This window comes from Triturus cristatus, chromosome 5_2, assembly GCF_964204655.1.
Source record: "Triturus cristatus chromosome 5_2, aTriCri1.1, whole genome shotgun sequence".
Taxonomy (NCBI): domain Eukaryota; kingdom Metazoa; phylum Chordata; class Amphibia; order Caudata; family Salamandridae; genus Triturus; species Triturus cristatus.
This window is the reverse complement of record NC_140588.1, coordinates 343,145,497-343,171,243: the sequence shown is the minus strand read 5'-3', so window position 1 is coordinate 343,171,243 and position 25,747 is coordinate 343,145,497. Positions and strand designations below refer to the sequence as shown.

Below are 25,747 nucleotides of genomic sequence, written 5' to 3'. Positions count from 1 at the left end.
TACAGGGGCCACGTAAAATGCAACCCAGACATGTGGGTCCCTTTTCTATTGAACAAATCATTAACGCAGTAGCTGTGAAATTACAGTTGCCAGAAGTTTTACCCGTTCATCCAGTTTTCCATGTGTCCCTATTGAAGCCCAGACCCGCCTGTTCTCCCTCCCTCCCTCACCTATAACACTTGATGGTCATTTGGAAATCGAGGTACAGAGAATCCTTGATTCTAAGCGTGAGAATGGATGCATTTTTTTACTTGATTGCTGGTAAAGGATATGGCCGTGAAGAGCAATCTTAGGAACCAGCCAGCATTGTTCATGCCCCTCACCTGGTTATTTCCTTCATTGTCCGTCACCCAGACAAACCAGCCTTTATGGCATTCTAAGATAACATGACTTATGTGTCCTACAACCCATGATTCCATTGCGCTTGAGTATTTGCAAGCGTCCCCCAGAGCCCGTAATTCCATTGCACTTGAATCCCTGCAAGCTTCCCCCTGAAACCCGTGAGCCAATGGCAAGCCTTGCTCCCGCTGTTACTAAGGCCTTGGTGTTGTTTTCTATTATTAACTTTTATGCGAAAACAATATATATTTGCTTCCTGATATTTGGTTCAGATCGTTATGTTGCACCTGCCCTTCCTGTAAGGTCATAGCTAGTGTACTAACTCATGTTTTCTTAAAAGCTTTAAGTACCTTTCAGACTGCCATGTGCCCCAAGTGTCACACTGAATGTAGCTACATCCGTTGAGCCTTCAAGAGGGTATATAAAACCCGCCCAACCTGAGTTGTTGCTTGGCCTTGCTCCCTGTGGAACAAGCTTAAGCATTCCCACTCACCTGACAAATACAGCCGTAACCGAGAAGCATTTCAGTCTCCTTCAAGTCGAACTCCCTTGACGTCATCCTCACCTCTCCCTCCTTCTTAGCTACTCCAGATCCCCTGCGACTCCCTGAGTCAAAGCCTCGAGTTCTTCTTTGAACTTCAGTTAAGTGGAAGAACCAGACTAAGTACTTTATATCAGGTTGGTGCGCTAATCCTCCTATAGTAGAGAGCAGGGCCAAGTATCAGCGTCTTCAAAGACTATAGACTTTTCCACCAAGCCCTCTCGGTGATTTACTCCAGCACTTCTTGTGGGTTTATACTCCAGACCCTTCTTGCAACCTTGCCTCTTGAACTGTGATTGCGCATGGACTAAAGACTTAGTTCTGTGTTTCTCTGATGAACAGTAGTGCCAAGAGAAAGCACTTCAGAGTCTTTGATAGAAGTATGAACCTTTTATCTAAACCTGTGTTCAGATTTTATCCTTCGGAGTGCAAGTAACTCCAACCTGTGTTCTGAGTTTATCCCTGGAAGTGCAAGTAACCCAACCTATGTTCTGAGTTTATCCTTGGAAGTGCAAGTAACTCTAATATGTGTACCGAGTTTAGCCGTGGGAGTACCCCCCTCCAATCTGTGATTTTGGTTATTCAGGTCTCATGCCGTAAGTGTATGTCACAGAAGTCAATGCATTGCCATTGTATGTAGAGACCTGTTAGTTCACTGATGGTAACTCCCTCCTCTTGTTATTTCCAGCCTATTGCGTCATCGCAAAACCAGTGATACTATCCCACCAGGGTGTGGATAGGTTCCAATGATGAAGAATGTCACAATAAGTGAGTGAGGCACCAAATCCAACATCTTCAGATACTCCAGGAGGAGTTGTGGCTGTCTTTCCTCGTCCAGTTGCTCATGTGTGAGTGATTAGTAGGTTCAGGGAGAATGCAACTGGATAAATCATCTCCCACTCTCTAAACTGTGATAGGTGTACTTATGGTAACTACTTCCTCTTGGTATTTCCAGTGTATTGCGCCATCGTAAAACCAGAGGTTCTGTTCCAGTGCACATCTAACTCACAAACACAGAAGGTCTCAGAAATGACAGATCCCGTTACACAGTGTTTTACAGCCACTGAGTAGATCCTATACCGCAAGTCTCTCTTTTCTTATTTTACCCCCCTTCCTCTCGGGGTCTATGCGTGATCTAAGGAGGTTGGTCCCTTGATCTTGTGTGGCTCTGAGAGGCATATGAGGTTCAGCATCACTTCCAGTGTCGTCTCTGCGGCTGGAACCAGGTGAGTGCATGACATAATGGGCCACATTAATTGTCTATGTCCCACATTCAGTTGGGATCCTTTTGACAAGGAAAAGGACACATCACACAATGAATAGTGGATTGGCACGTTATGAGCAAACTATTCTTGCAGCAGAAAATATTTCAAATCAAAGATGTAATGTCTTGAGTCCACAAACACTGCTTCCAATTTCAGACAAGGTTTGTGAAGACTGGGAAGATAAAAATGATGATAAGCTGTAGCATAACTGTATACAGGTGACTGAATTATACCCAAAACCAAGACCAGACTAATAAAAGCGTATATCGTGCCTGTCGCGCGGTGTACTATTTATGGAGTGACAGGCATGTGTTTAGCGTAGAGCGCATCCTCACGCTCTGTTGATTTTCAATAGTTGTATGTATTTAAGCTACCCTCGTGCCCTGTTAGTGGTGAGCATGGATATTCCATATAGCTTGTTCATAATCTCTTGGGATTCCAGCTGACTGGTCGCAGTGCGCTGTGGGCTTCACATATTGGAATAATCTTACCTTGTATTTTTACTGCTGTTTGCCTCCTTACTACATATTGGCGACTAGCGGACTCGCTGCTTTCTGAAGCCCACCGGCATGATTGTGTTTTTGCTCATTTTTGACAATTTTCCATGTTTTTCCTACTTCGATAATTGCACCGTGGAGGGCCTGGATTTTGTGGTTGCCTCTCCTTGATACATTTCCTGGATCTACGTGCTGTTGATTTCCAGCACATTTAATTTTTCGGTTTGCTATTTTCCTGCTCATGATTATACTCCCGCATACCAGGAGCGTGTTACTACTTCATTTGAATCCAACACGATGACATCATCATGCATTCAACGTAGTGGACCTCTGGCATTGGGTCAATTAATCGAGGACAGCAAGGAGTTTAATTAATTGAGGCTAGCATCACCGCTACTCTTGTAAGCTCGCTTTTGTTTTCAGCTTGCACTTTCATCACCGGCAACTCTAGTATTTACTGCCAGTTTATACCACAAATGAACCCTCATTATCCAGCCTCTTCAATATTTATAAGGTACTTTTGACATTTCAATTCAAACACTTACACCTTTGAGATCTTGGCTTATGTTGCTGTTGCTTTTGCCTACTTGTACATTTTGTGAAATTTTCTGGTATACTGGAAATGGCTTCTTCACAACAAATTACTCAGCAACCACCATTTCTGTCTCGTCCAGGCAAGCCCACTATTTAATTATCACATTGGTTATGGCTATTTGAATATCCTATGGGGGACATAGATGCTGGTGGTTACAGCCCGCAAAGAAAATGTGTGTTACTATATGGCAGCTTAGGACGTGCAGCACAACAATTGTTTGAAAATTTACCAGCAATCAAAGCAGCTACAGGTCGATCTGGTGATACACAGTGGAATGTATACATTGAAGCTATTGCGTATTTACGTAAGCAATTTTCAGAAGAACCCACCATTATAACATCGCAATTTTTTAAAGCGTAAACAAGCTGAAGATGAAGGAGTAGAAAAATACATTGCGTCTCTCAGGATTCTAGCTTCAACCTGTGAATTTGACGCTAATGTTGACACAAGCATAAGGAATCAGTTTGTTTTCAGCTGCTCATTCAGTAAGATACAAGAGAGAATGTTGAGTTATCACAACTCTGCACTTGGGGAGGGTATTGACTTGGTTGGCTAAAAGTATTGAAACGTCTCTTATTTCTTCAAAAGTGCTCCCTGCTGACAATTCAGTAGATGCAGTAACTATTGAGACAAATCAAGAAACAGATCCTGCATTTTGGGAGTTCCGGAAAGGGCTGAGGTACAGTCCCCCGACCTATTTGTTGAAGACCTCATCCTGAAGCACCTGCAACCTAAAGGCCTCAGCAAATTCTTTGTTATTGAAAGGGCTCATAGGGTCCCAGGCGGTCATCCCAAGCCGGTGCTCCCCAGAGCCCGATGCTGGCTAGGGTCTTAAACATTCGTGATAGCGATGTTATTCTCCAGAATGCAAGGATGAGGGCCCCCCTCTGCTACGAAAATGCTGACATTATGTTTTTCGTGGACTTCACGCAGAGGGGACAAAAACAGAGGCACACGTTCCTTGCGGTAAAGAGGGATCTGCGGGAGAGGGGCCTGAAATATTTAATGTTGTTCCCAGCGCGCCTCCGAGCCGAGGCGGATGGGAGAACTTGGTTCTTCGAACATCCAGAAGCAACGGCAGACAGGATTGAGAACAGGGAAGTCGGGAGCCTGTGTGACCGCAGCGGCAGGGAAGGAGGAACTCCGCAGCTTCCCTGAGGACGATGCCGAGTCTACATTTGAACCTGAGTTGGGTACTTTGGGCCTAAGGTGGTGTTGAGTCGGGTGGTGGGTTGCCTTGTTAATGGGTTTTCTACAGCTGTTGACTCCTACGAACTTGTCACGTGTATCTCAGTTTTTGTAAGTACATTTAAGTCAGCTGGGGGCAGAGAAACGGAGTGCTCCACCCCCACTTTTCTTCTACTTTTAGTTTTTCACAAGGGCGACAGGCACTCTGCAAGTTTTCCAACGGGCAGTTCTACACCTATAGTGCAAGGCAGCGGGGTGGGGCGTTGTTGGGAGGGGGAACTTTGTTTGTTTTTTGTTGTAGTTTTTACATCGGCAGCATGTACGATACTGCTCACAGAGGACGTAATGACCTTTCCTAATCCATCATGGCTATACATTGGGACAAAGGTGTTAAGATGCTGAGCTGGAATGTCAACGGGCTGGGGGATAAAATCAAACGCAGTGTAGTCCTCCAATACATTAAACGCCAGGCCCCTGATATTGTATTGCTTCAAGAAACTTACCTGATCGGTAATGTATGTAAGGCCATGCACCGACGGGGATACACCATGTTATCACATGCAGAGTTCACTTCCAGCTCGAGGGGAGTTGGTATTATGATGAGAAAATCCTTCCCGCTTGCAGTACATGGCACTTGGATGGACGATAGGGGTAGATACATTGGGGTTTCAGGCACATGGGAGGGACACCCCATCACACTTCTGTCGATCTATGTACCATATCTATGTCTCGCCTAGAGACTGACCTAGAATTGGGAGTCACACCAGACAAACTGCACTATCTGAAGCTCCGACAGCAGGAATATAGAGCATTAGCGACCAAAAAGGCCGAAACCTTGGGAAGAAATAAACAGGGAAGGATATACGACCTAGGGGATAAGGCAGGTAAATTATTAGCCTGGCTTGACAAAAAAGAATGGGCGAGCAGGCTGGTGCCTGAACTCCGTGATGGGGGAGACAATCCTCTCACGGATCCGCAAGCCATTGTGGACAAGTTTGCTGACTACTTCAGTACTGTCTACTCTGCCGTCGCTCCCTAAACTGTTAACAGAAATTGCACTTCCCAAGGTCTCGGTGGAGGACTGCGACTTTCTAGAGAGCGCAATACCGAATGATGAGATAGCGAAAGCAATCAGATCCTTAAATTCAGGGAAGGCCTCCGTTCCCAATGGTCTTCCCATCGAGTTATATAAACTTCGGGCAGACAAACTGGCCCCACATCTGCGGTCCATGTTTGAAGAATCCAGAGACAAAGGGACATTCCCTAGAGATCAGAGGACTGCCTCCATAGTCACTATTCACAAGGAAGGGAAATCCAAAACTGACTGTGCATCGTATAGACCGATCTCTCTCTTGAATGCTGAGCCCAAGATTCTGGCTAACCTCTTGGCCAATTGCCTGGTCAAAGTAATTGGAAATCTAGTCCACCCAGACCAATCTGGTTTTATCCCACATCGTAATACGGCTCTTAATTTGCGTAGAGCCCATGGGGTACTAGGCAGAGTAGCCACTATCCAAGAACCAGCCATAATAGTCTCCCTGGATGCTACCACGGCCTTCAACACCATTGAATGGCCCTTACTCTGGGCAGTAATGGAAAAAATGGGGTTTGGCCCAAAATATATCCAATGGGTGCAGCTCTTATACGCTAATCCAGGGGTCTCCAACCGGTCGATCGCGAGCTACCGGTAGCTCGCCGAGACTCTGCCGGTAGCTCGCGCTGCATGGTGCTCAATTTAGTAGCCCTTTAGTGTTGTCTGGGCTATTAGGCTGTTTTCAGGCTACGTGTCCCGCCCTCACCCAAACCAGCTGCTAAGATTGGCTTAAAGAAATAGTGGGATTGCCAACAAGGGATTTTATTTAAGTTACTTAGTTGAATTTCTTTGGTGTTAAGATTGGAAGTGTATTTTTGGTCAATTATACACATACAATGAATGTTATGAAAGACGAAAAAAAAAAAAAAAAAAAAAAAATTATGAAAAAATTTACACAAGATTGGCTTAAGGCAGCTTAGCTGGGGCGGGGCGAAGAGGATGACGTTCCTCTTTGTGTGATCTCATCTGAGTCTCGTGACCATCTCTAAGCGCCCCCTGCCTTTTCCTCGCAGGCACCGCGCTGCTGAGTCACGAGTGCAAAGTGCGGAGCTGCCGCGGGCGTGGCAGGGCAGAGCTGCTGGTTCTGCAGGGCGCGCAAGCAGTGTAGAACTGCTGGGAACCGCGCCACCTGCCCTCTTCAACAGTACAGCGTGCCGCCTTATCAACCGAGCAGCAGGTATGGGAGAGGCCTCTCGGAGATGTTAACCGACGTTAACACTAATTTGTTACTTTTGATTTTGATACCAGTTGTCACACCCGAGGCGGTCGCGCAGCCTGGTATATATATTTCCAGAGATTCCCATTCTAGGACTGACTCACATGTGCAGAAAAGCTTTTTGGTCGTGCTTATTATTATGTTGTAGTTCGGAATTCCTTGCATGCACGGGGTTTCAATTTCGTCTTGTCTTTTTTGTAATTTGTTGTGTGAAGGAGTGTGTGTGCATACTAGTCTACCCGCCGTTTGCAGTGTTGTCGTTGTGCTTTCGATCAGTCCCTACCCGCCCCATGAACCCTTCTCTGGCTCAATCTGTGTCTTCCAGGCAGCGCGTTGTGTGCTGAGGCGGGGGCCACAAATCAATTACTGCAGCCATAAGAACTAATGCTCCACCCAGTAATTTCCGATTCCTGCCCTTAGACGCGGCATGTGAGAGAAGCGTGTGAGGTTGGGGACCCTTGCTACTTGTCTTTGCAAGTATTATTAAGTACTACTACTACTGCAACGTGATCGGTGTTAAATATTGGGGCACCAGCTTGGTTATTGAGTCGACGTGTTCTCCAGTATAACTGTCTTTCACACAAAGTGTGTTGCTTATCTTTCCAGAACACACCACTGAGCACTTTATTTCAGGGCGCAGTGGATTTCAGCACAATGTTGGATATAGACCACCAATGAAAACTCTTACAAGTTGCAGGCCCGTATGGAAAATGCAGGCAGGAGTAAAGTGTTCTCTACTGGCATGCTCTTGCTGTCATGGACTCAGTGTTTTCAAACATGGCCCATCTGTATGACATACCAAAACGCATAATACTTGGTGCAGAAGTGCCGATGCTGGCAGCTGGCCAGTGGCCTCCAGACACCTGTAATGGATCTGGGACACCAGTCCTGGTCCTGGTCCTACCAAAGGGGTTTGTAGTACTTGTCACTATGATGAAGATTGGAGCCTTTCATTGTTGTGGATTTGGTGATCTCAATGTGAAAATATGCCTTTCACTGTGCATCCCACGTCTTTTATTTATTGATTTTTTATTGCTTTATGTGTGCTGCTCAAACGCTGAACGCACATGCTGTTTTGACAACCTCAATTACCCAGTCAGTGTATTAGAGAGAGGGCGTCAGATGAATAAAGCTGTTATGTATTCTACTTTGAATCACAGAGTGCACTGCTGCGTTAAACTGATGCCTTAAAATGCTGCTTTAGTAAATGTCTGGAAATGAATTGCACCAAACATAAAATGTAGGTGGCTTAGTTCATGGCTCTTGACTCGAGACTCCTATGATATGCTCTGTTGGAGATCTGTTCAGCAGGCGCATGTATCCTAATTATATAATAAAAAGAGTAGCGTTGCCTGGGAGTCCCCTGCTTACTGATGGATGACAGGATTGATAATTATTGAGTCATTGCAGACTCACCCGTTGCCTTCTGAGTAGCTGCTGGCTTGCCCAGTGATTAAAGCACTGTGTAATAATTAATAGCTGTTGTTAGTCATACTTTTATGTTGGTAAGTTAAGTTTCATTTGTGTACATTACAATGCAGCATGGATGGGGCACTACTTCCATATGGCATGTAGCAGTATAGTACCTTATTCGGGGGGGCATATTTAGCAAACTTTAACACAGCACAGCAAGCCACCTTGGTGCGCAAAGGTAAAAGGCAGGAATGCGCCATATTTACATTATGATGCATTCCTATCCTTTCCCTACACTGCTGCCTAGTGCCAACACAGGCACCCCTGTGCCGTGGTGCAAGGGTGCCTGCGTTGCAGACAGAATTTTTCTGCGCAGGAAGGGGCACCTTCTTGCTCAAAAACAATCCTCTGAGGCATTTTCCTCTTTCTGTGTGTGCTGCAGAATGCAGCAAACATTTAAAAAGGGAAAAAAGAGGACCAATAAAGGTATTTCTCCTTGTTACGCCTCACCTGTGGCGGCGAAGCATTTGACGCATTCCCAGGTCCACCACTAATAGCGAATCTGAGAATGTGCCAAAATCTATGGGTGGGTGCTTGGTAACACCCATGCTCCACTCATAGAACACCTCCCTGGGGCAAAGTAACGCAACACAGCGACTTGCGCTGCCTTGCCTCCATATATCTATGAGGCCATTCAAGGCCAGGCAGGGTGGCTATGCGTGGCCTCATACATTTTCTACAGTGCACACTCAACTTATGCATTTCAAGGTGCTGTCATGTGTGATAATGAAGAAAGGGGAGGCATTGTGTTGTTGCAGTATTGTTATCCGGATGTTGACTTCATCAACATTTTTACTGTTGCTTACAGCTTTAACAACTAATCATGGATGAAGAGCCAGGTCCCTCCAAAAGGCCAAAGAGTAAGACTTACCACTTCCATCAAGAGTGGGAAAACGAATTTTTATTTACACAAATTAAAGACAACTGTGTATGTTTAATCTGTGGAGCAAAAGTTGCAGTGGGAAAAAAGGGCAATGTTGAGAGGCATTTTTCAACTAAGCACATGCATTTTGAGAGGAAGTTCCCTAAAGGAAGCAGCCTGAGGTCACAAAAAGTAAACAAACTGAAATCTGCATTGCAGACACAGCAATCTTTTTTTACAAAGCCAACGAAGAAAGCCACTGCGGCAACTGAAGCATCCTTCATAGTTACTCATCACTTGATCAAGCACAAAGCAACATTTTCAGATGGAGCCGTTGTGAAGGAAGCAATGCTTCTAATGGCCCAGTCCTTATTCAAAGACTTTAAAAATAGCCCTGAAATTATGTCTGCCATTTCAGATGTGCAGTTAGGGTCAAACACTATGGCATAGAGAAACATGTTAATAAGCAGGTCTCTCAGTACATAGAACTACATGACAAACTTGATAGTTCCCAGTTTGTTTTTAGACCCCGACACAGTACTGAATCCGCTCTGCTGTCGGTGACAGATGACCTTCACATGTACCAGGATCGAGGATATTCGGCGATCCTGGTACTGTTGGACCTATCGGCAGCGTTCGATACTATATCTCACAATATCCTAATCGAACGTCTGACCGCAATTGGAATAGAAAGCACAGCGTTAACCTGGCTAAAGAGTTTTCTGTCTGACCGCACCCAAACTGTCAGCATGGGTACATTTAGGTCGACAGAAACCCAGATCACCAAGGGGGTGCCACAGGGCTCTTGTCTAAGCCCAACCCTGTTTAACATCTATGTGGCACCCCTGGCCAACATACTGAGAGACTTTGGGTTTATACCGGTCTCATACGCTGATGATACACAGCTCTTATTCCCTTTTAAACATCTGACCAATGAAGTAAGAGAGGCCTTCGCAGATGGCATGAAAGCTGTTGCAAATTGGATGAAAGTGAACTATCTCCAATGCAACGTTAGCAAGACCGAAGTAATGCTCTTTGGGGAGGTCAGAAATTTGTGGACCTCAGAGTGCTGGCCATGTGAACTGGGCCAAGTACCTGAACCCAAATTGGTCGTAAAAAACCTTGGAGTCCGTCTGGATCAGGAGCTCACCTATAAGACATACGCTGATGATACACAGCTCCTATTCCCTTTTAAACATCTGACCAATGAAGTAAGGGAGGCCTTCGCAGATGGCATGAAAGCTGTTGCAAATTGGATGAAAGTGAACTATCTCCAATGCAACGTTAGCAAGACCGAAGTAATGCACTTTGGGGAGGTCAGAAATTTGTGGACCTCAGAGTGGTGGCCATGTGAACTGGGCCAAGTACCTGACCCCAAATTGGTCGTAAAAAACCTTGGAGTCCGTCTGGATCAGGAGCTCACCTATAAGCAACATGGCAACTGGGTTTTCGGCCAATGCTTTCATACTATTGGGCTCCTACGGAAAGTGTTTCCACTATTGCCTGATTCCACTAGAAAAACATTGGTCCAGGTTCTAGTACTGAGTCGCTTGGATTATTGCAATGGACTCCTGTTGTCGGCCAATCAGGGAGTCCTAGCAAGACTCCAGGTAATTCAGAACACAGCGGCAAGACTTGTGATGAATGCCCCCCCAAGAACTCCTTCTAAACCACTTCTTGATGAATTACATTGGCTCCCAGTGTATAAAAGGATCACGTTTAAGACATGCTGTCTTATCCATAGAACCATACATGGCTCTGGCCCTCCTTATTGGAAAGACAAATTAATTCCCTATAATCCTATTCGAACCCTCACGTCTAGTGGCCAACTTCGCCTTAAAGTACCAACTATTAAGAGGAGCAGACAAGGTGGTAAGGCCCTGTCTGTGGTGGGTCCGACCCTATGGAACAAACTTCCTCTTGCATTAAGGCAATGCTCCGAATTTTTGGTTTTTCGGAAAAAACTCAAAACATTTTTATTCTAGTAAATTCCACCTCCTCAGTACTAAATACTTAGTGTGTTGAGACCCATGATCTCTCCCGTCTCCTGCAACCGCCAACCTTTTCCCCTTTTTCTTCTTCTGTACGCAGAGATACTCTTACACAAGAGTCGATTCTAGCACGGTATAAACTTATAAATAAAATAAATAAATAAAGAAGGGTATCAGCATTATCGGCCAACATGATAGATCAGTTAGAGCACGATTTGAAGACATGCAAATATTTTTCTCTTCAATGTGATGAATCTGTTGATGCAAGCGATATTGCACAGTTGGCAATGTTCGTTAGAATGGTTTTTGAAGATTTTACTGATAAAGAGGAATTTCTAACTTTGTTGCCTCTGAAAACCACAACCAGAGGATCTGACGTCCACAATGAGGTGAAAAATTATTTTGTGAAACAAAATGTCCCATTGAAAAAGTTAGTGGCGATAACCACTGATGGTGCACCCGCAATTATAGGGCGTCATTCAGGCTTCATTGCCAATTGTAAAGCAGATCCAGATTTCCCTCCGTTATTGAACTACCATTGCATTATACATCACCAGGCAATATGTGCCAAGGTAATGGGGTTTGATCATGTGATGACTCCTGTTGTTAAAATTATTAATTCAATTCGTGCAAAGGCCAAGCAGCACAGAACCTTCAAATTGTTCCTTGAAGAACTATCAGCCGAGTATGGTGACCTTTTACTGCACACTCAGATCCGATGGCTTAGCAGGGGAAAAATACTACGAAGATTCCTTTCGCTATTGGCAGAAGTCAAAGCTTTTATGGAGTCTAGAAATGAAGATACCACACTGTTATCAAACACTCAATGGTTGCTCGATTTAGCATTTTTGACTGATGTGACAGAAAAATTAAATGTGTTGAACTACGAGTTGCAAGGCAAAAACAAGACAATAACCAACATGGTAAGTTCTGTCAAAACATTCAAATCAAAACTTAACCTTTTCATACAGCATGTACAGAAAAGAAAGATGCAGCACTTTCCCTCTGTGCTCCAAATCCTTTCAGAAAACAAAGCTGAGGCTGAGGTCCTGGACATAGTAAAATACAGTAGCCTCCTCATGAGGCTTAATCAAGAGTTCAGTGACAGATTTAGTGATTTTGAGCAACTGGAGCCCTGTGTGATGTTCACTTCAAACCCCTTCATGGAAGTGGATGTTAGTGACATTTCTGAGAAAATTAGTGTGCTTTCGAACCTTGACTCTGCCACAATGGAAATGGAGATTGTTACACTTCAAAATGACATTGAATTGAAAGCAAGGCAATCTGACATTAATTTATGGAGTCTTGTGGATGCTGAAAAGTTTAAGAACATCCACACAGCTGCATTGAAACTTTTTTCCCTATTTGGCTCTACCTATCTTTGTGAATCAGCATTTTCGGATATGAACTTCATAAAATCTAAGTTTCGCACACGTCTAACTGACGAACATTTAAATGACTCCATAAGAGTTGCCCTCTCAAGCTACACCCCAGATTACAAGGGATTAGTGGACACCATGCAGTGTCAAGTCTCTCACTGAAATAATTGGAATGCATTCGCAATCAATACTTGTTCTATGACAGTTCCTGGTGAAATCCCAAATCTAGGTATCTGTTTCATTATTAAAACCAAGATTAAAGTCGCTGCAGAGACGAATCTTCAGCCCCCAGTTTTTTTTATTAGTTGGAACAAAAAAAAAGGAATTTGTACTGCAGGCCTGTTTTACAAACACAAGAAAAAGTAGCTGGAGAGAAGAATCTTCAGCACCTTTCCAAATTTTTATTTGCTGCACAAGAGCAAAGCTGTGTTTGCTGGAGGCCTGGTTTATTGAGATCAAGGAAAAAAGATAGCTATAGAGAAGAATCTTCAGCATCTTTCAAAATTCCTTTTGTTAGGAACAGTTGTTAGAGTTGAACAAGAACAAAGCAATGTGTAGTTCAGGCATGGGTTTCAGACACCAAGAAAAAAGTAGTTGGAGAGAAGAATCTTCAGCACCTTTCTAAATATTTATTTGCTGCTCAAGAAAAGAAAAAAACAGTGTTTACTGGAGGCCTGGTGTATTGACATCAAGATTAAAGAAAAGAGCTAAGAGAATAATCTTCAGCATCTTTCAAAGTTCTTTAGAGTTGAATAAGAACAAAGCAATGTGTACTGCAGTCCTGGTTTGCTCACACTCCTACAAAGTAAAGGGGGGGCAGTGACAATACAACTGTGAACATGACTGGTGCCATAAAAACCAAGTCAAAACGGAACCTTCTGAATCTGAAGAATTCAGAGTGGAGGACAAAATCGGTACTTTCCAATCCAAACAGAGCTGAAGTTCAGCTTATCCGGCAACTGAAAAATACAGCGATCTTGTCAAAGCTACAGTAGAAGAATCCATCTGCAATTGTGATTCAGAAAAGATTTGCACAGGCTGACTGCCACACACTGTGTGACTACTTCACTACTATAATGACGTCTTCAGAACTGCCCCCGCCAGGCTACCAGATTACACAGCATTAGAGGACATCATACAGTTCCACATTGAAGGTAAGATTGCTGTTCCTGTTTGATTGTTAATTGAGCTGCATTACAATGATTATTTCAGTGACAGCTATTGAAAGGTCCTGATTTTGAAGCTATTATTGAAAAGTCGTAAAGCGGTTTGCCAACAGCACAAATCCAAAGTAATTCCTTTCAGTGTTATTGTGTTCAAACCACAGTATGGGCTCTGAAGACATAGGCTTAACGTCAATGAAACTGGGCGTGGGAGGTCTCTAAGAAAAATGCGTGAGTTGCTTGGGGTTTAGTAGCTCACGACAATTTTCACTGACCAGAAGTAGCTCTCAGTACACAAAAGGTTGGATACCCCTGCGCTAATCCTTTTGCGCAAGTGGTGGTCAATAATAAAAAGTCCGCCACTTTTGTAATTAGCCGTGGGACACGCCAGGGGTGTCCTCTGTCCCCCACTCTTGTTTGCCTTGGCGTTGGAGCCACTGGTGGCATGGGTACGTAGGGACCCAGTTGTAAGGGGGCTGCGCTGGTCCCCAGAGTGGGAATACCGCATTTCACTCTATGCGGAAGATATCCTACTTTATTTGGCCTCCCCGAGAAAGTCTCTGATAGCGGTCTTAGACATCCTGGTGATTTTTGGTAAATATTCCGGATATTCCGTTAACTGGAGTAAGTCCCTGATGTTCGTTTTGGCAGGAGAGCCACCTATTCCACTGAAGGGCTGCCCTATACAAATTAACACAGAGGGCTTCAGGTATCTCAGGGGTTTTCTCTCCTTAGACCCATTACTTCGGTATGCTCGGAACTTACTCCCGCCCCAGGCCAGGCCAGGCTGAGGAAGGATATAAATAACTGGAAGTCTCTTCCTCTTTCCCCTACTGGGTAAGGCGGCCCTTTTTAAAATGACGTTTTTTGTACGCCCTGCATAACTCCTTGGATCCCATCCCGTTGTCTTATTTCAGAGAGGTAGAGGGCCTTCAACTGGACCTGTTGTGTGATGGAGAGCCACGTATTGCTCTAACCAAGCTTACCTTGAAATGGTATGACGGAGGCATCAGCCTCCCAGACATCAAAAAATATTATTGGGCGGTCCATCTAGCAGCCATCAATCATGGCACCTACACTCGGCCGGGCGACCCTGGCTATGCCATGGACAGGTGGCTCCTGCCCGGGGGGAACTATAATAGAGGTCTCTATTCCAAACCTCAACACTCTAAATTGACTGGCCCCACCAAACATTCAGTCCACGTTTGGCATACTGCTACTAATTGCCTTGGATGGGATCGCCGGCTGACGCTAGCTACTCCACTGTGGGACTCAGAACAACTGGGTAGCCTATGGAAATCAAAAGGGTTTAACAAGTGGGATCTTATTGGAATTTCACACATCAAAGACCTTTGGGATAAGTTGGATGTTAGATCATTTACCACCCTGCAACAGCAATTTGATCTTGCTGACACAGAATACTTTCGCTACACGCAGATCCGACACGCCTTGCAATCCCTTCTGCCGCGGGGTACCACCCTTTCCGAATCTTCCCCACTGGAGGATAGGGTACTGGATGGCCACCTTCCCGACAAAGCTAGCTCCCTGATATATAAAAAACGGATAAACAACATGACAAATCCTCTTCAAGAGTTGCGGGAAAGATGGACGGGGGATGGTATTGAGATGGATGATGAAGAATGGCAGGAGGCAGTATCCTCACCAAGAGTCGTTGCTATTCCAGCGCGACTTAGACTGGTACAACTCAAAATCCTTCACAGGGTATACATGACAGGACCCCGGCTGGTGCAGATGGGAAGAGCTGACGGGGGGGGGGGGGAGGGAGTGTAGAAGGGGATGCGGCCAAGTGGGAACATTTATGCACTTCATTTGGAAGTGTGATCTTATTCTTCCCTACTGGCCGCAGATACATGACACCCTCAATACAGTGCTGTCCACACATCTCCATCCTGAAGCTCGTAGATGCCTCTTGAATGTCTGGGAGCCGACGGATTTGAATGTTTCCCTGACGCAATGGGTCACCCTGGGTCTAATGCTCGCCAAAAGGAATATCGCACAGCTATGGGGAGCATCTCATCCTCCCACAGTAGAGGCCTGGTAAAAAGACCTTGACTGATCCATGCACAGAGAAAAGACAGTGTATGTGGCTCGGGCTGTCCTAAAAAGTGGACCCGCATATGGGGTTTGTGGAATTCCTACCGTGGAGATATAAGCCGACCACCTTGCAATGTCAATTATGATGATCCCCCCTCCCCATAGACTTTCCATGTGATATATTGCTACTATTGTTTTCACCTATTGTCTCCATGATGCCAAATCTTGTTGCTTCCTCTGTACTGAAATTAATAAGCTGATGTATGTTAATAACAAGATTTACAAAAAAAATAAAGAAACAGAACCTGTTTGTTTGGTAAACACTAAGTTCAAGAACTATAAGAGCACACAAAAGAAAGCTTTTAATGTATGTTTTAGATGTGGTTCAAAGAGCCACATCAATAACTTTACTGGGTGCCAAGCTGTCGGAAAGCGTTGTCTGTTTTGCAAAAAAAAGGCCATTTTCAATCTGTGTTCAGAAGTATCGAAAACACGGTTTGAGTCAGTTGTATGGATACTGACATAGACAGTTGTACAGTCAATTAATAATGGTGTACTAATCATTGAGGTAATTCTATTCTAACTCAGGTCAAGGGTCCCACATGTGAAACTGTTCTTGATGGTGTCACATTGGAGGTTATGGCAGATTAACCTGATCTCCCATTACCATTATTAGAGATGCCACGTTCCAAGAGCACTGTCATAGGGTGTTGACACCCACTGATATAAACCCCAGGGCTTTCGGTGAGAAGGAGTTATATGTTAGGGTTCTTCTCATCAAAAGTCAGTTGTTTGGTTAGGGATACTTTTACAAAAATGTACATTGCATTGAAAGGAAAAAACATTTTGGGATGGCAGTACCAGGAGAAAATAGGTCTGCTGTTGAACCCTGGTGCTGATGTTCCAGTTGTTTTGGAAGACCTGCCTATAGATCACATCAATTATGTTACTGATCCTGCTAAAGAGTTACTTGGTGAGTTCAAGGATCTATTTCGAGAATAATTTGGTACTGTGAAGGGTTTTGAACATTGCATTAGGCTAAAACCAGGAGCCCAACCCATTGTACACAAAGTGAGACCTGTCCCGTTAAGTGTAAGAGAAGAGTTAAACACACACTCTACAAGTCCTTTTTGAGCAAGGTGTAATTGATCCTTGCAGTTCCTCACTCTGGGTCGCGACCATTGTGATTGCATGTATTTAAGTTACCCTCATGCCCTGTGAGCAGTGAGCATGGCTGTTCCATATAGTTTGTTCATAGTCTGTTGGGATTCCTGCTGATCGGTCGCAATGCGCTGTGGTCTTCACATATTGGAATAAACTTAACTTGGATTCACGTGCTGTCAATCTGGGTCCTTGCTGTGATTGAGATAATACCCAGAATTGTGTGCTAATATTTTCGTATAGCTGGGCATTACAATATGATTTGGTGATAAGATCCTTCCATCTCACATTCTCTTGAGCATGTTGCACTTGGCGTTTTCCAGATCTAGTGCAGGGTCGTTCTCCCATGGTATGCCCTGTGAAATATGCGTAGTTGCACCAGGCAAAACCCTGCCCATATTGCCACCTTTCTGGGGCTTTGCAGTGCCGCCTTCCACTCTCCTTCCTCAAATGGTCCAAGATTGGTCTCCTAGGTCTCTCTCAGTCTGTGGAGGTGCCCCGGAGAATTGCTTACTATTTTCTGGTACATGAAAGAGATAGTTCTCTTAGTGAGGGGTTCTCTCAGCATGCCCTTTTCCAGTGGCGAAGAGTCTGGGATCTCAGTCCCTGTGGTGATACGTGATAATAATGCATGTCTGATCTGCAGGTAGTGGTATGTTTTCATTCTTGACAAGTGGTAGGTTTCCTGGAGCTTCTCCAGGGTGACCATCTTACCTCCCTTCAACAGGTCGCCCAGCTTTGGGAGGCCTATTGTGTTCCATCTTTCCAGTCCCATGAGGTGTCTCAGGGCTGCTAGTGTGTTACTGGCCCCTGGTGGAGTTTCTTCCGTGAGTTTGCACTTCTAAGCAAAAATGATGTAACCTCTTGCCAAATAGAGATAACCATTTTGGTATGCTGGGGTAGGATCGTGAGGGGCTCTCTCCCATATAACTGGAGGCTATCCTTTGGCACCCATCGAGTATCTATCAATTTTTTTTTCACAGGGTTAGAAATCACAACTTAGTACATACATGTGAGCTGCAATTATGGCAGTTATATGACAAGCAATGCACAGCAAGGAAAAAACCTGACATACTGTGAAGCATTTCACCGTGGCTGTGGGTTTCTACTAGAAGGGAACCCCACATCAGTTCCTTGAGTGGGCGAGGTATGTTGTTGCGACTCAGTGTCACGGTGCACAGAGAGACAAAACTGTGCCCATATGTCCTTACGCAAGTGGTTGGATGGATCGTCTCTTCATACTGTTCCGACATGTACTGACTGTAAGCAGTGTCACGTAGACATACCCTCTCTGCATCCACCTTACAGCCATACATCATTTGACTAGAACAAGGGAAATGGTGACAAGACACTGGTATGAGATAGGGAGGTTGAGGTGTCTCCCAGTACTGCCGTCTGGGGAGATGGGTCAATCGAGGTATCCGTAATCCCGCCAGTATGAGGTGAGTTTGGCACAACTCCAGGCCATATGGAGAAAGTTTTCATTAGCAAGGTCGCATCTAGTGCATTTAATTTCATTGCCCCTACTAAATTTTATTATACACTCTGGGGTGCATTCGTATGGATGTAAGTATTTAAATTGTATGTTATGCTTGTAGGAAAGTGGGGTGTTTTTTAATTGAGCGCAGCAGTACTCCCACATCGTATCAGACAGCGGGTGCCTCAACAATGTCTCCCATTTAAGTCTAGCTTTCTGTAACTTATTCACGATGTCTACTAGGTACGCAGAATAGACTGATGAGTGGTCTTGCCCCCCTTGCCGCCATCATTACCTGTGAGCAGTGCGCGTGGTCCTTCAGAGGCCACCACTTAATATCCCACTCAATAGTGTCTATTCAGGGTTGACTCAGGGGCACTAATCACTGCTGCCTACTAGGGAGGGTCCTCCAGTGGGGAGGGTCACTCTACCCGAAGCTTGTTGGGTTTCACTGACCCTCTTGGGTGTATTCTGGAGATCTGCAGGAGGGTCGTAGTGGGGGTCCACGTGCTGCTGATGGAACAGACTGCTCCTGCATATCTTCCCGCTATCAGTGTCTGCCCTCAGAGCTGCTCTTACAATTTATGTGGTACCAGTCTATTGTTTTTCGGGCGGCAGGGTGCCCAGTCGTGATGCCCTCTAGTGATGAGTTCAGAAGGTCTCCAACAATGCTCCCTCAGATGGACCCTGGAGGCTGTCCATTTAAACAAGCGGTGCAAGGCCTCCTCATCCCTTGGGGCAGCCCCATTATGGAGGCTGCTGATTACAGGCCTTTGTCTATGCCCAATTCTGGGCAATTATGTTTAAACCGGAGCAGCTGCTGCCCCTTCTGTGGGTCTGACTCAGGGGATGTTGCTGCCTGCGATGTTCTCTCTCACAGTCCCTGCCGTGCAGCACTGTTCGCCCGCCTCCTCTCCCCTGGTTGTGGCAGGCTTTCAGGGCCCTCGCTGTCGCATCATCGCACAGTAGATTCACATGGAGATTTGCAGCGCATGGGATGTCTCTGCCAGCGGCACTCCACATTACTGGTCTCTGCCATGCCGATCTGTGCCCATCGCCAGCATCTCCTCTTCCTATCGGCAGCAGGCTCCCCGGGCCCTTGTCTCCACATGACAGGCCCCTTCTCATCAACAGTGCAGCCTGGTGGCCTCCAGGGGCTCTGGGCCCCGCCCTGATGAGTCAGTGTGGGGTCCTGTTTCACGGATGATTTATAGTGGGTATTGCCAGATTGTAGGTTGGATGTTGGGGGACATTACTACCCTTGGCTTAGGAGCTTTATTAGTTAGTGGCCATTTTCTCCGGTGGTTGGCCACACCCCCTAACAAATGGCACAATCAAGAATAAACTGGCGATAGTCTGAGTCTCAACTGGTCTGAAGTGACCTGATGCTCTTCCTCCCGTTTTGATGAGAATTAGAAGTGCTCTAGACAAGAAGGCTGGCTTGGCTCCTCGTGAGATCCTGATGGGCACGGCAATGAGAATTGTATTTGTGCCTTCAGCAGTATTAGTGTAGATAACTGATGACATTATTTTGGATTATTGCAAAGGTCTGCCTGATATGGTGAAATCTGTCTCATCAGGTAAACATGTCAATTGAAAACTCCTATCACAATCTGAATGAATGTGACTGGGTGAATGTCGGGAAGCATGTTCTCAAGGGATGCTTGGATGAAAGATATAGCGACCCTTTCCAGATCATATTAACAGTGAATAGTGCTGGCAAGTGTGCAGGCTTGCCTCAGTGGATCCATGCTACTCACACAAAGAGTGTGAGATTAGCTGAAGGAATGGATGAGGCAAAGTATCAAGCCTGCTCAAGAAACTCAAAGCCAAATCTAGGCTTGCAGCGTGAATACAGAGGGGCATGAAGATTTCTCTGATACTGGTGAAGTCAAAGTAAAAAGCAAGAGCAAAAGTAAGCAAACAGTTCAGGTGAGCAAAAGTTCAGATGACAAACCTGAAATTCCTGAAGTCCAGTTACAGAGTGATCAACGTGAAGAGCTACTACCATGCAAAAGAGCAAAGCATGAATGGCAGCAAGAAGACGTAGCCTCTGATCAAAGTTGCAAGAAGTTGCAGTTGAAAATAAAAGTGAAAGACCCCTTTCAGAAGAAAAGGATTCACTTAGAAAAAGCAGGCAAAAACAGTTTTGATCAAGCTCAAGTTCGAGTCAGAGCTCAGGATGGGGCTCAAGTCCAAGCAAGAAGAAGATGAAAATCAAAAAACTACAGTAGAAAAAGGAAGAGCTGAAGACATTCCAAGAAAGAGAACCTGTTAACAAAAGCATTGTGAGCAAGTGTGAAATTTAAGAGACTTTAAGAGACAGTTAAATCCAGAACTAATGAAAGGGAATCACCAGTTGCTATAAGATCAACCAGAAGTAGAGTTCCAAACCAAAAATATGCCTCACTTTGGGTGGGTGTATTTTGCCACACTTTCAGAAGAAGAAGCAGATAATGTTGAGAACGAGTATTTTCAAATTAGAAAAATTCAATATAGTTTAGAAAGTGGTTCAGACACACGAGACAGAAATTGAAGAAGAGCCCTCGTGAATGGAGAAATAGAGCCTTTAACTATCCAGTACTAATGAAAGACTCTAAAAAGATTGTGTCTGAGATCTAGAGACTTTGACAGATTTGTTTGAATTTTTAAAATGCGAAATTTAAATGGGCTACAAAGTTTATTATTATTTTAAAGAAACAAAGAAAATATTAATGTTTTAAAGAAGAATTTGGTTCAGTTTTAATTTTGCCATGAAAGTTTATTGGTCTCAAACGAGAAGATGGAAAACAGCAGAAGCTGTAAAATTATTATTGCTTTCTTGTATAGCGCATAGCTACCTGTAGGGTTTCCCAGTGCTAAGATGGAAGACTGAACAGCTGAGGAGAGATGCTAGAATTAGCCAGGTTTGAGGCTTATTGCCACGAGAAGAAGATTCAAATAACCAGGTTTTTAGCTCCCTGCGGAAGGTCCATAGAGAGGTGCAGCAGCACAGGAATTCCGGGAGAGTGTTCCACAATCTAGGGCAGAGTGAGGAAAAAGAGCAACCACCGATCCGGACTCGTCTGACTCGAGCGAAGGTGGTAAGGAGTGACAAGGTTTTGCAGATGCTGAGGGCTTGAGTGCAAGTGGATTTTTTACATATAGCACAGTGCCTTAAACTCAGTGCGTTTGTCCACTGTAAGCCAATAGAGGTCGCAAAGAAGGCCAGACACGGGGGAGTATTTGAGGAGCTGGAATAAGAGTCTGGCGGCGGAGTTCTGAACCACCTGGAGACATCTGATCATGGTCTTTTTGCTCCCAGATAAAGTGTATTGCCATAATCTACTTGGACATAATCATTGACTGGATGGTTCTCTGGGCAGAGAAAGGAAGTACCCATAGGATCTTTTAAGCCACTTCATATTGGCAAAGCATGAGTAGTCAACCTTGGTAACTTGGGGTTCATAGATAGATTTGAATCTAGCCAAAAATCAAGGTTCTTCTCCTTATGAGTGAGTGCAGACAGAGTCCCAAGCAAAGAAGGCCAGTCCTGGGACCCCAAAGCAGGGGATTCCTGCAGAAAAACCATTACCTCGGTCTTGTCACCATTCAGCTTTAAAGAGTTAGTGTGCATCCAAGTGGAGACAAGACTGAGGCAAGAGTTGAGATCTTCCGAGGAGGCATCCTGCACAGACGATAATGAAAAATAATTTGGGTGCTGTCTGCGTATGAAAAGAGGGTGAGGTTGCAGCTTTCCACTAGGTTGGCGAGAGGGCAGACATAAATGTTGAAAAGACCCGAGTGGGTGTATGCTGGACACAACGTTTGTAGAGAAAACCCGAAACATGCGGCCTGGTCAGTGGAACCCCAGATGAATCAGTCTTTTGATAGGACAGCCATGAGACACAATGTCAAAAGCCGCTCTAAGGTCTAGTAAGATGAGCGTGGCTGTGCAGCCCATGTCCAGGAGCCTCCTGAGATGCTCTGTAACTCCTGATAGAGCAGACTCAGTGCTTTGCTCTTCTCAGAATCCGGACTGGGAAGGGGTAAGGTCATTCTGAGTTTCCACAAGCAAGGTGAGCTGGGTGTTTACATGCTTCTCCAGTACCTTGGAGGGAATGGGAAACGGAGAGATATGCCTGAAATTGGACCTGTTGGATGGGTCTAAGTGTTTTTTTTTTTTCAGCAGGGGTAACACCATGGCCTGCTTCGAGGCTTTGGGGAGAAGCCCCTCCTTCAGGGAAAAGTTCAGTAGTTCGAGCAGAGGAGACAGAAGGTGGGGACTCAACATCCTCAATTTGGCCAGGGAGGGAGAATCGAGAGGAGAACCTGACTTTATGGATTGAAAGAGATCCTTAAATCGCTTTAGATCTAGGCAGAGAGTAAAAATGAACCAGTGGCTGGCTCAGGACCGTGTGTGTTTCCTGTGACAGGACATGAAGTAAGAGCAGAAGATAAGCTATTAATTCTGGACTGGGGCAGGATTGTGGGAGAGTTTAGGATCCTGGGTAAGGGAGGTAGGAATACATTTTAGTAAAGTAGGTGAATGGTTAGGAAACATTGGTGGTGGTGTTCTTCAATCACTTCTAACACCTAAATTGAGATGATTTGTGCACTTGCTATATTGCTCTTACTAACATTTTAGAACATATAATTAGTAGACATTAATAAGACTAAAGGGTGTAATCTGAGAAAAAGGAAAAGATCGATGGATGAAAATAATCAGAGTGCAGTTTCTTAAAGTTTTTTCTGATGCGAGTGCCATATATTTTGAGAGAATTATCAAATTTAATGATGCACATGTCCGTAACTGATGAATTTATGATTTTGCACTTAAAACATTGATTTAGAAGTGTGATCAATCATGTAGTATAGTTATTCCACATTTTCGTGTGAGACACCATTATACTGCATATTGTATGGAAGTTAGTAAAGGCTAGTGTGCCTACACGCGCTAAAGCACACCCATAGTTTTAAAAGTTCATTGCTATAACTCGGGGTTGTAAATGGGAAGACATCAACTGTTTAGTTTTAAGTGTGTTTATCGGAGGGTGCTGGGTAAGATAAGGTTTTTTTTTCAAGGCACTGCATTGGAGATATACCCTCTATTGATTCAGTAATGCTGTTGGGGTACGTCAAACCAGGAAGGTCGGGAAGGAAGCGATGGTAGGTTGATGATCCGAGTGACAAACTTTGCTGGGCTACATGAACTGGACATGCACATGACAGATGCTAGTGTCAAAGTTTTTTCTGATGTGCAATTTGGGTGACAAATTATTTATGCAAATTAGTAATTTTAATGATGTATATAACCCTAACCAATTAACTAATGATTTTTCACTTAAAACAATATGATTATCTCATTTACAAACATGATTAATAATGTAGTATAGTTATGCACATTTTCGTGCGAAACACCATTATATTTTTAAATTAATGCAGCTTGTGGCGTTCTGCTCATATTGCTCCTGCTCATTCCCCCTCCCAATCAGTTACCAATGGCAAGTTACGAGTTTGACACCTAGAATTTAGAGATTGTATTGATTAACTAGAGTTTCTGTTATGATTTGTGATTCTGTATTATGTAGCTAGGTCTTTATGGCAGAGTATGCAAACTTCTCTGCAAATGCTCATTTTGACAATTTTGTTTTAAACCTTTTAAGCTTAAATTTGATCTAGAACTCAGTTTTTGAATGGTCCCAGTTCCTAATTAGGATTTTACTCTCTAAGTTTGGGTTATTGATGGGAGGGAAGTCATTTGATATTGGGATTCCGGAGATTATTGGGGTATGGCTTCCACACTAGGACTGTTCACCGAGGGTAAAACAATAAAAAGTGGACACCTTGATTGTGAGAGGTTTTATTGGATATGTAAAGAGGAATTGCACACAATCGTATCTGAGAAGCCATGTATTTCTCCACCAGATGCACAGAAGGGATGCAGAAGAGAGCAAGGTAAAGAAAACATGGAAAGTACAGTTGTACTTCTCAGGATACCCTTTAGACTTAGCTTTTCATAGGCTGATATAGAAGGTAGATATAAAACAGTGCGTGGCTTCTTGTATGGAGTTGAAATAAGCCTACCAAACTCTCGTCCCCCTAATACAGATGACAAGGGCTACTTTTGATCATTGTACAATCAACTGCTCCCCATCCTTGGTATACCATTAGCTTGTGCGGGCGACTTTAACTGCATCTTGGATGGGGATCTAGACCAAGAGCTCATACGAAACCAGCGAGGGCTGATGCCCTCTCAGCAATCATGGACAGGACTGATTGTGTCAGTATGTGGAGAATGCTCCACCCTACTCAAAATGAATACTCATGTTATTCTGCAACTCACCACACCTAGTAGGTTAGACAGATTTTAAATATCACAATATTCCACAAAGCGAGTTAATGCGGAGGACTACCTTAACAGGTCTCTTTTGGATCATTCATCCCTACTTATAGACTATGATGAGGATAGGCAACAAGGCAGAACAGGGACCTGAAGACTAAACACAGAGGCATTAAACAACATGGTCTTTCTCACAGAGACGCGGCAGGCCATAGAGCCCTATATAGAACTTAATTGGGGCAAGTCGATCACTAAAACTAATGAATAAAGAGGCCCTGAAATTGGTGATCAAGAAGGAATGCATTACTTAAATATGTGGGAGAAGCAAACGTCTACAGCATTTCCTGAAGCAATAGGAGTAAAAGTTAGCAGCCATGCAAAAAAAGAAATCAAGAGGCCCACAATAAAAAAAAACTAGTTGAAGGAGGCCCAGAAATAGGTACAAACAAATTGAAACAAATTAGCTATGTTCACTTGCACATATTGGCGGTAACAACTGCACAAAGAGATTAATAAATCTGGGAGATTTTTAGCGTCTCTTCCGTAGGGCTCACTTTAAATAAACCGGATGGTATAGCAGCGGTGATGCAATCTAGCACTAATGAGACTTTCACTCAGTTTCTGCCCAATTTAAACAAAAACCACTACAAATGGGTGACTGGCCAGCCAAAATATATTCAGATGCAGTAAAGTTGCCAAGTTTGGCCCCAAAATATATATCTGAGCTGGAAATGGAGCTAATAGCAGTTTTATGTGGTCTCCCCCCCCAAACAACGACCCCAGGTTTGACGGATTTCAGTTGGAGTTTTATCAGTCATACTTTAATTTACTCCTAGAAAGAATCATAGAAGTCTATGACGAGGGTAGGCGTAGAGGGAAATTGCTGAACACTTTGAGAGAGGCTATAATTATGATGGCATTGATACCACACAAAGAATTGTATCTGCAGAGCTCATATAAGCCTCAGTCTATGTTGAATATAGACACCAAACTTTATCTTAAATTCTTACAAATATGCTCCAGCAGCTATCTGGGACATTGGTTCGAGGTGATCAATAAGGATTCATACCGATCAGCGACCCAGCTATGAACCGTAGAAGGCCCAGTCATGTAATGCATGAAACTCAGGG

At 44.2% G+C, this 25,747-nt stretch overlaps 1 protein-coding gene across 1 annotated transcript; it reads left to right on the top strand.

Moving 5' to 3' along the window:
* Positions 1-11,635: 11,635 nt before the first annotated feature.
* LOC146822969 (general transcription factor II-I repeat domain-containing protein 2B-like) lies at positions 11,636-12,601 on the top strand. Its single transcript, XM_085606343.1, has one exon. The coding sequence runs from the start codon at positions 11,636-11,638 to the stop codon at positions 12,599-12,601; it is 966 nt and encodes a 321-aa protein (XP_085462469.1).
* Positions 12,602-25,747: the final 13,146 nt, after the last annotated feature.

Bases quoted from the DNA above. Each gene is read 5' to 3' on its own strand.
- LOC146822969 (XM_085606343.1), top strand. From the start codon at position 11,636: ATGGGGTTTGATCATGTGATGACTCCTGTTGTTAAAATTATTAATTCA.